The 14,483-nt window shown below is 42.8% G+C and overlaps 1 protein-coding gene across 1 annotated transcript in view; it reads right to left on the bottom strand.

Moving 5' to 3' along the window:
• LOC104020875 (guanine nucleotide-binding protein G(q) subunit alpha) overlaps positions 1–13,963 on the bottom strand; it is a 137,972-nt gene extending 124,009 nt beyond the window's left edge. The window contains exon 1 of the mRNA XM_087741589.1: positions 13,322–13,963. Within this exon, the coding sequence (XP_087597715.1) occupies positions 13,322–13,457 (136 nt within the window). The 5' untranslated portion in view covers positions 13,458–13,963. The remainder of the gene's footprint in view (positions 1–13,321) is intronic.
• Positions 13,964–14,483: the final 520 nt, after the last annotated feature.

Raw genomic sequence — 14,483 nt, 5'->3', positions numbered from 1 at the left:
CCAACACCAGTAGTAGAGGTACATTATAGGTATGTTGTGTTTCATGAGAGCTACTTCAGCAAAAGCTGACTGAATTACAAGTGTAAATAACTGGATTTAGATTTAAAACAAGAACAACTGGAAGTAATTTCAGAACATTTTATGAAATAGCCTAGACAGCCTCAATTCTACAAAACAAAGAAAAATGAAAAATAATCCAGCCTGGATAGGAGGGGAGATAAAAGGAGAAAATTGGAATAGGTAAACCAAAAATTTGGGAAATTTCACAAATTGTTAATACAAAGAGTCAAATTAAGAACTCCAGGGCTCAACATGAGGCCTCACTTTTTTTTTTTTTTTTTAATGACGAAACACTTAAAACCACATTGGTTCCTCACTAAGCTGCTGTGGTAGAACACTTAACATTTATTAACAAGGGAAAACCATACATAATTTGCAAATATTTCTGTTTTGATTTTTAGGGAAACGGAGACCACATTTGCAATGACAATGAAAGAGTTTCCACTGTAGCACCCACTAAAGATAAACATTACAGAGAATTTACTAAAGTGAGAGCACTGTCACTTGGCAGGTCCAGACACCCCTTATGAAAGAGTTTTAGAAGGACTGGCTAGGAAGACATCCTGCCTTGTAAATCTTGAAATATTACCCCAAAAACACAAAGGATGGGAAAGGTGTGAGGGAAAGAGACTGCATACCAAGACCTATGCAGTCACAACATTGCAGATGGTTTGCTGTACGAAGTCAGTGGTATTGAGGAACTAGGCATCTGCTAAGCAACTGATTTGGTGACACACAACAAACCAACAGAGCATGCATTAAATAACAGTTGTTTAAACAGTAAGTATTAAATTACGTAGGCGAAAGTCCTCAACAGACAGCTGTCTTCCAAACAGGATCCAAGCGATATTAAGATCAGGGTAAGAAACTTAAAATATGAGATAGAATAAGAACATAAAATTATTACTGACAGTACTTGTGGGTGACACAAAAGCTGTGGACTGGTAAACTAAGAAGAGGATACGATGCTGAAAAGTAATTAGAATAATGTGTAAACCAAAACCAGGCAGAGACCGTGCATCTGAATACTGTTAAATGTAAGCTTCTTAAACAATGAGTGAACCAACCCTGAAAAGCAATTACTTAGGAGAGTATTTGAGTTACAGCAGATAGCCATCTAAACACCAATATTTTACTGTCACAGCTCAGAAGGCTGTTGCACTCCTTGAACGTACCTCAACAGTGATATCCCAACTAGCAGAAAAGAAATGTTACTCCCGTACTTGTAATACAAAGTATATACACATCAGTGTTCAATTCTCATTGTCTGTACTTCAGAAATGATGTTGAAGAGTTGGAAAGGAGTCAAAAGACAGCTACGAGAATGATTAAAGGATCAGAAAATCCACCCTACAGTTATGGAGTTAGGATTGAACTATAAACCATCCAGACTGAGCCACAAACAGGGGATATTGGAATATTTTGTTCTTGTCCTTTAAGTTGTTAATAAATGTAATGTTCAAGAAGATGATCAATTTAAACCATGAGCAGTGTAGTTATTTTATTTCTTACACTTCATCTAATGTCAGAAAATAAATTCCACAATAACTAAACAGGTTATCAGACAGGTTGCTGGCATTTTGTGGAACAGCCATGTATTTTGGTTCAAAAAACACCCCACCCCCAAAAAAGAGACACCCCCCCCCGCTCCAAAAAAAACCACACAAGCAAGCCTGAGAGCTATGAGCACAGTGATATATACAATTAATGTCACTATACCCAAACTACGGTCTAGATTGGTAGGCTGAAATATTGTTTTAAAGAAAACAGATATACTAAATCAACAAATAAACATTTGTCTTGCTTATGGCTCTGTTCTGACCACTTCCCAGAGTTTTGGCTCTCTGTGCACATAAAAAACCTTGCAAAGACATAGGAAGGTATTAGAGAATTGCTGCTACTATGACGAAGTAGCTTGGTATCATGTAAACAAGACAAATAAAACAGGCATGGAAGGTGATGACCTGTTTCTCCAGCTATGGATTGTTCCAGAAAATATCATCACTCCTTGGAGATACAAACAACTAAAATATAAAGCGAAGCCATTACAAAGTACTGTCATGGTGGGGTTTTTTTGCTTTTTTTAAGCTATGCTAACATAAGAATGTGCCCTAACAGCTTGACAAGTCATACATACAGTAACATTGCATAATTACCAATAAAAAGAACATCTTTTGCCTTTTTAAACAACAAAAGCCATGTATCTTCTCCTGTTTTACTGGTTTTATATTATTTAGTGGGAAAATCCCACAGACAAAAAAATGCAATGTAAGAATTTAAATACTATGCTCCTCACTTTACTACATGAAATTGTAGACAAAAAAACTCTGTATATCAAAAGATTCAGCCAAAGTATTTTCAGAGAATAACCAAATGAAAACTGCACTAAAAAACCTAACCTGGTTGTAAATTAAAAAAAAAAAAAAAAAAAATATATATATACAGGCACAAGAATGCCATTACCCAGAGAATGCTTGTGTCAGAAATTTTTTTAAGGGAAACAATTTAAAGGCGTACATATTAACTTCACTGTTCAATGTCAGAGGTTTGCATTTGCCAGTGAGAGTGCAGCCACAATTAAGCTATTAGCAAATTCTGTTCACGTTGTTTATCTGGTTTTGGTTCAAAGGCTAAAATATTTAGAGATTATCGTAAGTCTAGTTCTTAACCTTAACTAAATTTAATAATTAATAGTAGTGTATTACTCTGTTGTACAGCCAAACACAGAAAAAACCCACAGCAAATCAGAAATCATTATTATCATGTCTTGCAGATAAGAAGCAAGAATGAATGGAATTAAGTAAATAAACCCCAAGAGAACAAAAATTACTTTGGACAAAGAATGTTTCTAGATTCCTATGATCACAGATGGTATTAAAACCCAGGCTTAAAAGATCACAAGCCAAGCCCTCTTTACAAGTAAAATAGTACTGATGCTAACATCAGAATTAGATCAAACATGCTATTAGTCAATTTACTCAAATTCAGTAATTCCAGTGAATCTCTTAGTCCTGTTTATAGAAAATACTCCATTTTACATTTTGATGAAAGCAAATTTACTCCTAAATTGTCCGTTCTGCCTTTATACGAAATCAGCTGCTAAACCAGGAGAAACAGTCATCTAAGTGAAATCCATCTTTTCATGCATCAGCGTAAATGTTTATTTCCTTTAGTTTATTTACCATTTCAATGCTGAGACAAACAGAGACCATGAGGAAACTGAAGACAGTAAGAAAGATATCACGCTATTTCTTCTCAACATTCTCTTCTCACCAAGAAAAAGAAAAGTATGTTTAGGTGTGTCTTCAAAGGAAAAAAATAAATAAAGCATTGTTCCATCCACCAGTCAGGTTGGGAAGAGGTATAACATCTTCAATTCTGGGAAATTACTTATTACCAAAGCACTCCATAGAATCAAAGAATAGTTTGGGTTGCAAGGGATCTTCAAAGATCATCTAGTCCAAGCCCCCTACCACAGGCAGGGATATCTTTCACTACATCAGGTTGCTCAAAACCCCATCCAACACGACTTTCAACACTTCCAGCAATGGGTCAACCAGTTCCAGCGTCTCACCACCCTTATCATAAAAAATTTCTCCCTTATGTCCAATCTAAATCTACCCTCTTTCAGTTTAAAACCATTGCCCCTTGTCCTGTCACTACAGGCTCTGGTTAAAAAGTCTCTCTGTCTTTCTTAAACACCTTGCTTGTATATTGAAAGGCCACAGTAAGGTCTCCCTGGAGCCTTCTCTTCTCCAGACTGAACCACCCCAACTTTCTCAGCCTTTCCTCATAGCAGAGGTGTTCCATCCCTCTGATAATTTTTGTGGCCCTCCTCTGGACCCCCTCCAACAGGTCCATGTCCTTCCTGTGCTGAGGACCCCAAAGCTGGATGCAGTACTCCAGGTGGGGTCTCACATGAGCAGAGTTGAGGGGCAGAATCACCTCCCTCGATCTGCTGCCATGCTTCTTTTGATGCAGTCCAAAATACAGTTGGCTTTTGATGCAGCCCAGGATACAACTGGCTTTCTGGGCTGCAAGTGCACACTGCCAGCTTATGTCCAATTTTTCTTCCATCAGTACCTGCAAGTCCTTCTCCACAGGGCTGCCCTCATTCCATTTATCCGCCAGCCTCTACTGACGTTGGCGATTGCTGCAACCCAGGTGCAGGACCTTGCACGTGGCCTTGTTGGACTTCATGAGGTTCGCATGGGCCTACTCCTCAAGCCTGTGAAGGTCCCTCTGGATGGCATCCCTTCCCTTAAGTGTACCAACAGCACCTCTCAGCTTGGTGTCATTTAGAAATGTGCTGAGGATGCAACTCAATCCCACTGTCTGTGTCATAATGAAGATATTAAACAGTACAGTCCCTTGATGGACACTGCTCATTACTCATTTCCACTGGGACACTGAGCTACTGACCATAATGCTTTGGATGCAGCCATCAAGCCAATTCCGTATCCATCTAACAGTCCATCTATCAAATCCATCTCTCTCCAATTTAGCAGTAAGAATGTTGTGTGGGACCATACCAAAGGCCTTACAGAAGCCTATATAGATGACATCTGTAGCACTTCCTTTGTCTACTGATATAGTTACTCCATCGTAGAAGGCCACTAGATTAGTCAGGCACAATTTGTCCTTGGTGAAGCCACATTGGCTGTCTCTAATCACCTCCCTGTCTTGCATATGTTTTGACATATCTTCCAAGACGATCTGTTCCATTATCATAAAGGCTAAGTTATAGCCTGAGTTTGGCTTGAGTTTTAGCACTGCCAAAGAAGTTTCCCCATCTTGGGGGATTAAAAAAAGTTTCACACATCAGAAGTGTTTCTTGTGGGGGTTTTACATTAAATCTTTTTGGCATGACGTCCAACACCTATAACTTCCCAGATGAAAATCCCCACACAAAAATTCACTTAAAATGAGACTTGCTGGATTAGTGGAATGGTAATGAAATACAGGGACTTTGATCTCTAAATCTCTCTTTCAATAACAGGCCAGGTCAGCAGTGTTCAAAAGTCAATCAGGCAGCTGCCTGGTGGCCTGCACTCTGAGATAAGCTACTGATCTCGTCATTGTTAATGATGACCAGGTGCATACATCATAACCACCCCTAATAAAAACTGGCAGTCTCGGGACAGAAGAGATTAAATTGGCATGAAGATTGTCACCCTTTTTGAAAATAATTCGAAGTGTCAGGTTCCATGAAAACACAAACATGAAATGAAAAGGAGCAAAAGAGAATTTAACCACAGCTATTTAAATATATGTGTAAGACCATGTGTTTTATTCTTTGGGCTTTCTTCCCCCAGCACAACCATACAGTGTCTCAGTTTCTAGGCTAATATTATTTCCTTTTTACAAGCAAACAAAAAAAGTAGAAGTGAGAAGTACTATAAGAATCATTATTTTCTCTCCCAAAAGATCAACTGACTTAAAGCAAATTATGCCTGTAACAAAGGAGTGTTTTGGGGGTTTGTTTATTTTTTTTTAAATTGTTCCTTTTTGCAAACCACCTTTAAAAGGTTTTCACTGTCAACATAAATGTTGGTTTCAATGCCATCTAGACAACACACTCCAAAAGGGCAAACATCAAATCATCCAAGCACCTGGATACCTATATAGGAACCTGTTGAAGATACATGCGTTTTCAGCATTTAATTTCCATTGCTTTTACTGCTCTATGAGATGAACTGGCACATACAGTGCTTACTAAATCCAGTATCAGAATAAAATAAATGTTCCATACTTGATCTTCAGTTTCCCAAGCCAGATCAGTTCCTAAAAGCACAAGGAATGATGGCGTCTTTGCCAACTTCCATGCATTTGAGTTTTTCTGGCCATATAAGTTAGCAGTTGCTGCTACAGAAATCTTCTGTTTGACTTTCTGGCTGACTCTATTCACCCAGAAACATGGGCTGCAATAGCTTTCAGCATTCTTTTCCAACATTCTCTAAGATGAGCAAGATAATTAACATTAACATTGAAGACTTAAAGAGTTAAAAACTCGCCTGTGATGGGTTTATAGAACAAGAAGAGAAGAGGAAATTTCCTTGACTTACATAAATGTTCTCACTTAGTACAAGGATTCTTGCCAAAGATTATCTTGTTTCTTCTGAGTTTGCAGCTTGTAGAGCAATGAACTAGCCAAGGACCAAGAAGCGGTATGCTAGCAGCCAGTGAGCGTATAGCTCATGTACAGTGACAGACATACTAACAAGATGAGGCAGTAACGTATATCCTGTGCCATAAGAGCAAATACTGTGAAATTTAACATATTTTTACCTAATGGAGAATTTCAAAACGTACCTACGACATTCATTACATAGTATCTCAGTTTATAAAACTATGACCAAGAAGAGGATTTCTTTTGGATGATTTCATGGCTACATCATAACTAAACCAGTAATTTCTAAACTCTCAGTTCCTGTTTACTGAAAGAATCTAACAGGTCGGGTTTCCATCGCATCCAATTACACCAAATTCCTACAGAATAGTGAACCTGAGCTCTTACCTTGGATTTAACTTGAAGGTGGCTAAGCCCATCTGGAAAAAGCCCTTCTGATCCACTTTTGATGATACTTACCAAGATTAGAACTGTATTTCAGTTAATTTCAAAAGAGTTAAGGACCTGACTGCACTGATCTCTTCAGAGGAGAGAAGATTTGGTTTGTGGGGGGGTGGTGGGGTGGTGGTGGAAGGAATATAACATATTTCAAATGCTGCCTGCCCTTTCCACAATTTCCCTTGGGGAAAAAACCAATCCTCCTTCAACAGACTTTTGACAGCTGGGACTGAGTCCCAAAGCATTTCACCAAGGACCACCACAGCATCCTCCTACATACAAAACAAAAGCCATAGATAATCAATGAGGACAGACCTTGAGTAGATATTCAATCCATCTAATTGCTCTGAGACAAAACCAGACCCAGACCCAGGCACTAGACAAAACTGTCTAGTCCCATTCCTAACAGATGCTTCTTCCACACACAGGTCAACCTAAGTTAGGTCAACCTAATTTACAAACAACATAGCTCCAAGATGAAGGTGTTGATACACAGCTTAGCTGTGTGAGGGCAACAGTGATCCAGCCTCTATCTTTTCAATTTACTGATTCACCAGGGGCTTCCACTTTCAGAAACTTTCTGACGTTCTGTTTTTTCATTCAAGCTATGCACATATTGCACACCACCTCCTCTTCAGAGGAAGACAAACTGAACCAGCACGGTGGGGCTCGCCTAAACCGAATCGTTCGTATCAGTAGTCTGCTGGATGATTCTGCCTGAATGGATCAACAAAGGAGGAATCTTGTTTGGTCAGGTTTATTTTTGTTTCTGGAATAGCCACACCACCTTCTCAAATGCGGAATGAAATCAACAGCAGCACTTTTCTGTTGGCAACAGCATCTGCACAGGGGTTCTGGGATAAAACTCTACAGTACTGTTACACACTAAGCATAGTGTACAAATTAAGTAGTTTGATTATTCCATGCCATTTGTCCTTTGAAAACCCACAAAGGACAAAAATCTGTAGACAATCACCCTTCAGTTTAGTCTCTGTATCGTTACTTATTGAGGGAACAATGTGCTTTCAGAACATTTAAGATTTAATCTTTAATTTAGCTTGAAAAAACGTTTGTGCTGTTCCTGGAACTCCCCCAGTAACTTTCAAAACTTTTGACTTCTAAAACTGTGGTATATCTTAGACTCGTGCCCTCCAGTGCTCATGCATCTAACTTCTCTGCAGAGTTAACAATACTTAAAGCCTGCTGCATGCTTCCTTCTTCGATGCTAACACCACATACAGCTTCCTAGTATTTCCTACATTATAATTCTGCCTTGGTTTTGTACTGCTTTCCTGCTCTTCGTTCCTGCCAGTCAAAGGTTTTATAATTAGAGTAAATAAAAGGTGAATGCTGAAAAACTTCCATAATTTTATTAATAACAGCTGTTCACACACAGTAATATTTGAGTGCAAGAACAGATTTTTCCCGAGCCTTTTACCATCCAGCAGGGCAAGAAAAAATGCTTGGTGTTTGAAATATTTTATTATTGCAACAAAGCTAGTTACCATTAATCACACATCTACCTTATGATGTTATTTCACACCTTCCTGGGATTAATTTTGCAGAGATTGTCATATTATTTCAAAAGAAATGCCCTCCCCTGTGAAACTGCCATTGTGATTACAGACCAACAAAAATAATTTGAAGTGGCTAAAAAAGCAGAATTATTATTTCTTAACTTTGCAGCATACACTCAAATGTCCATTCTCAAGAGTTTCTTCTGCTCACCATATACTTTTCCCTCCTGCAGTAATTCAACATTGTTCGCCAACGTAAGATACAAATTTGGGGTCACTTGGCTCTGACATACGAATAAAATTAAATTAGTCAGAATTCTTTGACTATTCAGGCTCTCAGCTAGTTCTCATTAACTTCAGTGGGTGTAGATCACTTCCAAAGAAGTAAAATGAAACCAGCAACAACCCCTTTTTAATGGCTGCAAACAAAATATCCCTTTGTGATGCACTAAAAATAAGTAAATAAGTATGTTCTTAAATATATTCTAAATATATGTTCTTCATATGTTATCACATCCAGATGATGATTTGTGTTTTTCTCAAAAAAAAAAAAGTTAATTTTATATATGGACATACATGTCTATATAAGAATCTATAAAGGTGGTTTGCATCCAGAATAAAATTATATTTCCTTAGAAACAGCTTCTGCTAAATAAGAGATATTTACCAATCTAGTTACAATACATATCAAATGTACATTAACTGTTTGTTCATTTTACAGTTGTAAGTATGTACTGTGGTAACTACCTAAAATTATTTGAAAGTGTTCAGTGTGAGAAGGACAGACCGATACAAATAGAAGTCACAGGAAAAATAAGGAAGCTTGCTTGTTTCTCTAGCTGAAGAAGAAGATATATAAAGCCAGTGTACTCCGTTGTTGGCTTAATGGACCCACTTCAACTTATCTACAGAAAGTCAAAGTCTTTGCTAATTCACTAAGTTCTGCATGTAAATCTTTAATCCAGCTGACACAGGTGTAAGAAAATAAATGCATATATATCCTGCATGCTTGCTGGATATTCACCTTATGTTCAAAAGTGTCTTTCCACGTAAGACTGGTTGCCATTCACACCAATTCAAACGGCTTATCTTCCACCTGTTTCCGTCGGTAACGCATAGAGAATAAAAGGACACTCCTATCAGGCAACTCTCTTCACTGACACATCTGCTATCTCAAACGTAAGAAACACCTACCCCTTAAAAAGAGATGGTTTGCACATGACACAATACCAAGAAATATGCCACAAAATAACAAACACTGTCGCACACCTCCAGTACTTAATTTGGCCAAGGTTTATAGATATGCAGGCATAGCTAGCCACCTTAGCATGATACTGCCAGATTATTTTCTTAGATACTCAAGGCATTTCCCACTGAGAAAATAGTGTATAATATAAATATATAGAGAGTGTACAGGCAGAGGATGTCCAGGATTGAAGGTCTATGGCTACAATCTATCACCCAAGCCCAAATGCTGCTTGGTCTGAGACCATGCAAAATTTCCACCGACGACAGGCAAAATGATATACATAAGAACTAGAGCACATGGCTCTTACTACTTAACAATAAGTATGTACATACATGCTTAAAATACAAGCATGCAGAATACGGTACATTTTGTTTGACATGTACCAATATGAAACATTAAAACACCTCTTTTTTTTCCAATTATAAAAACAATGTAAGTGTTTTTACAGCTAACAGCAAACAATGGATGGATGTTAACAACTGTAAGCTCTGGAGAACAATCATACAGTTTTACAAAGTGTTCAGCAGTAATGAAATCCAGAAGAATTTGGAAAATACATGAGATTAAAAACAAATTCAGTGGAAGACTGAATTTGTTCCAAAGTGCCTTAAACATTACAGCCAAGTTGTGCTAGCCGAACTACTACTATGTCTTTGTAATACGCTTCAGTGCTTTTTTCTGAATTCTGGCTTTTCAGAATTACAATGGTAAAAAACCCCTACTTTATCCTGTTCTGATATGTTCCAAAAAATTAAGCAATGACCTACAAAAAGGTATCTAAAAGTGGTATTTTAATGTCTAATCACAGAGATGGTTTCTTTTTAAACTAATACTTAAAAATAATCTTAGCATGCAGTAAAAGTTTCCCATAAATGACTTAGCATTTTAAACTCTGACCCCATGAAAAGTAAAAAGATATCATCATTAATACACAAAAAGGGTGTACCGAGCACAGTGTGCATGTGTCACACAGTAACATTTAGGAGGAAATTAACTCACTTGCAAGGAAGCACTGTATCTTCCACAAGTTAAGGGGGAAAAAAACTTCGTAGCCAAAAATGTTGTTTTTTTCTTTATATTTGCTACATATGTGCATTTGTACGTATGTCCGTCTAATTTTTAAACAAGTATAAACAACCTAGCATAGATACACTTTGTGCCTTAAAACCCTTTGAGTTAATAATACCTTTCACTTTGCACTTGCAACAAGTCTGAAGAACATGCATGGTCAATTAACATGGCTCAGCTTAAACTGCAGTAGTACTCTCCTTATGAGCCAAAGGATATGCCTCCGTCCCATATTCAAGAGCCTTTAACCCTCTTAGGCTTTTAAGTCCCATAATACTTTACAAAGTGGGACTGAGAACTTGGCACTTCTGAAAAAAAGGAAACAACAAAACAAAACCACGTTTGCCTATGTTTTCATAAAATAAAACTAAGCAACACTAGTAATTTAAGTTTTGAGGGGGAAAGACATGTAATGGGACAGTAAAGGTCTGTTCCATTTAAAAAAAAAAAAAAAAAGATTAAACAATTTCAGATGTTTTGTGTGCTGCCAGCCTCAGTTTTTAATGACTACTTTTCTATTCCAAAATTATTTCGTCTGTCTCATAACCTTGTGAATGACCCACACAAACAACACAAATTTAATAACCAAAATAACCAAGCAACTGCCTATGCTGGGGAAGCAGTGAGAGTGACTAAAAAAAAAGTGCTGTCAGATACCTAAAATAAACCCACTAATAAAAAAATGTTTTCCTCAAAATGTGTTTATAAATCAGAACTTGAATCTCTACCTAATCCCACGACTCCAACAGTGGTTCACCACTATACTGCATTTTACAAGATGAGATCATTAAGTGTTAATCCAAACAGCTGCACATGCACACACACTTTCAAGTCAAACATATGACAGAGGTTGACAATGCAAAAGACCAAAAATGCGTGCACAGTAACAATTTCTGTACTGGTTTCATTAGCCAAGTATACAGATACGCTGTTAAGTATGAGCAGCCAAATGTTCACCCCTCTCGGTCTCTAGTACATCGCGCTTACGCCTTCACAGGCGTGTCAGAACTCTTGGTTTGCACTGATGCTGATGAATGCAAAAATCTTTCACACAGGCACTCAAGAGAGTTTTCCCCAACACTTTCTAAGGGTTGGCTTCTCCCCTGTTCTCCCTCAAGTCACTGCATCCATTTGGTCCAAAGCGATGCCACAACTGGACCCCAATCTACCACCGCCTACCCCTACACTTCGCGTTACCGGTGGGGAAGACCTTGCAAAGCAGTACAAGCGCTGCACTACTGACTGTAGAAGCGGATCTCTGAATTCCTTCTCTGGGTAATACATATTGGTCTCATTCAGTAAATTTCATACATCTTTGAAAACCTGGGAGAAGCCTCTAGCATGACTGCAAGAAAAATCAGGAAAATACAGAAACAATTTGGACCTGAGTAACAAGTCAAATTCGCCAACTACCTCTTGTGAAACTAATGTCTATCATTAAGTAATTATACTTAAACAGCCATAAAATTAAGCAAAGGCAAGCTATCTATCCCCTATTTTATCTTCTTTGTGAATTCTGAAATAGTCCCAACATGCACTTCTGTCAACCAAAATCAGGCCAAAATGAGACAGAACATTATTACTGGAAATGCTGCATCTGTCCCCATCACTCCTCTTCCACACCAGTTAAGGATCCTAACACCTTTCTCCACATCCAGAAGACAAGCTGCAAGAAATAGCATATTCATATGGCAGCACTAAAATGTATTCCGACTTTTCCTTTCAACATTCCTTACCTCATTGAGAAGGCAGTTTACTCCCCCCGCAGTATAAATCACTACTTTCATATACATGACCCAAGACAAAAATCTTCAGCATAAACATCCCGCATCCACTTGGAACATCCCCACTCATCCACACACCAGACAGCGGTGGAGATGTATTTCAAGGCCTGCGACTCCCGGGCAGAAGCCGTATTACCACGGGAGCGACACAACATAGTAGAGCACACTGGATACAGACAGACGTATTTTAATTCAAAAGGCTTATTTTAACACAAGCCGAATTTCCCTTAGATACACACGGCCTCTGCAAACTTGCGGCTCCACAATAACAACCTGCTTTAATGACAGAGAAATGATACAATAGATTTTATTTCCTGACCAGTGGGTGGATTCCAAAGGTATTAAAGATCCTGTCATCCTCCGGCATACTTCAGGTTACTCCTCAGCTTCGCGTGTGCATCTGGGGCTTGACGGCTCCTTTTCCTCTCTAAAAACCAGTCCACAATCTGAGCACAAGCCCCTGATCCCAGTCTACCTCATTAAATAAAAATCACACTAAAAAACGCAACCCGTGAGCCAACAACCTTCCCGGAACAATGCAGATACCGAACCCGCCACCATCCACCCGCACGGCAACCCCCCCCCCCGCCAGTCCCTTCGCTAATCCGCTTTCCTGCCATCGCGCCCCACACGCACGGCCGCCGACATCGCCCCCCCCCCCCCCCCCGCCCCGCACCCCCTCACTCACCCGCCATCCTTCCCCTCTCCATTTTGGAAGGCCGCTCGCCCTCCACACCGAGCCCACCCGCGGGAGCCGCGGCCGCTCGCCCCGCCGCCGGCGATGCCCGCGGGCGGGCACAGACGCCCCGCCGCGGCGGGGGCACGGCCGGCGGCTCCCCGCGGCGGAGGCGGCGAGCGCCCGGGGGCAGCCCAGCCGGCCCCGCCGCCGCCCCGGCCCCGCCGCCGGCTGCCCCGGCCCCGCCATGTAACGCGCCGGCCGGAGGGAGCCGGGGCGGCGGCGGCGATGCCCGGGCTGCGGCCCCGGCGGCACCTGGGGCGTGCGCGCCGGCGGCAGCCCGCACCCAGGCGAGGCGAAGCGGCCGGGCCGAGCCGGGCGGCGGCGGCCCGCACTCACCCAGCAGCAGCAGCTTCAGCTCCCGGCGGGCGTCCCGCTTGTCCCGGCGCAGCTGCCGCTCGATCTCGTCGTTGATCCGCCGGGCTTCCTTGGCTTCCTCGCTCAGGCAGCACGCCATGATGGACTCCAGAGTCATTCTTCCTAACTGGTTCAGACACAACCCCCACCCCCCCTAAAACCGCACGCACGCACACACACACACACGCACCCCGCCGCCGCCGCACCGGCCCCGGGGGGCACAGGCGCTCTCTGCCCGGCAGCCCCCGCCGGGCGCCGCAGGGCAAGCGCAGGCGGCTACCTCGATACCACACAGGGGCGAGGAGAAAGAGGCAGGGCCGCTGGCGGCGCGGATCCCCGCTCCCTGCCGCTGACACCCGCCGCTGCCAACTCCTCCTCTCCTCTAAATCATGCACCAAACAACATGGAAACATCCACCGCGGCGGCAACAGCGCTACCCAGCCGAGCCGAGCCGACCCGAGCCGCTCGCCGCCGCCGCCCCTCGCCCTCTCGCTCCCCTTCCCTCGCCGCCGCCCGCAGCCAACGCGGTCCCCGAGTGTCCCTGGCGGCCGACACCCCCGCCGCCCTCCGACGCGACCACCCCACCCCCTGTGGAAATGCTAATGCCCGCTAATCCCTCCCCCCCTCCGCGCACACATTTCCCCGCCGCTCCCCGTCCCCTGCAGCGGCAGCCCGGCTCCTGCGGGGTGGGCGCGGGCGCCCGGCGGCGGGAAGAGCGTCCTCACGGCCGACCCTCCTTTCCCGGCGGGGCGGCCGCTGGCCCCTCTGGCGGGCAGAGCCGTGGCCGGAGAGCTGCCGCCGCTCGCCCCTGCCCTGCTAGTAAGGGCGAGAGAGAGAGAGAGGGAGAGAGGGCGGGTGGCGGGGAGCCGCCGGGGAGGAAGAGGAGGCAAGCAGGCAGGCAGGGGCCGGGCTCGCCCGGCTTTTCAATGGCTCGGCTCCGCGGGCGTGGTGAGGCAGAAATATGGCGGACCGTCTCTCCCGCTCTCCCCCCGCGCCGCCGCACGCCGGGGGCGAGCGGCCGGGGGAGCCGGGCCCCCCCCCGGGAGGCCGCCCCCCGCCCCCAGCCGGGCCCGGCGCCCCGAGGCCGCCCCCGCCCGCCCTGCGGCGGTGGCGGAGGGCAGGGGAGGGGAGGGGAGGTGGGGGA

This window comes from Nipponia nippon, unplaced genomic scaffold (genome assembly GCF_047370975.1).
Source record: "Nipponia nippon isolate SJK-2023a ecotype South Korea unplaced genomic scaffold, ASM4737097v1 scaffold_8, whole genome shotgun sequence".
Taxonomy (NCBI): domain Eukaryota; kingdom Metazoa; phylum Chordata; class Aves; order Pelecaniformes; family Threskiornithidae; genus Nipponia; species Nipponia nippon.
Note: the sequence above shows the minus strand (reverse complement) of the source record. Positions and strands in the feature narration are given on the sequence as shown.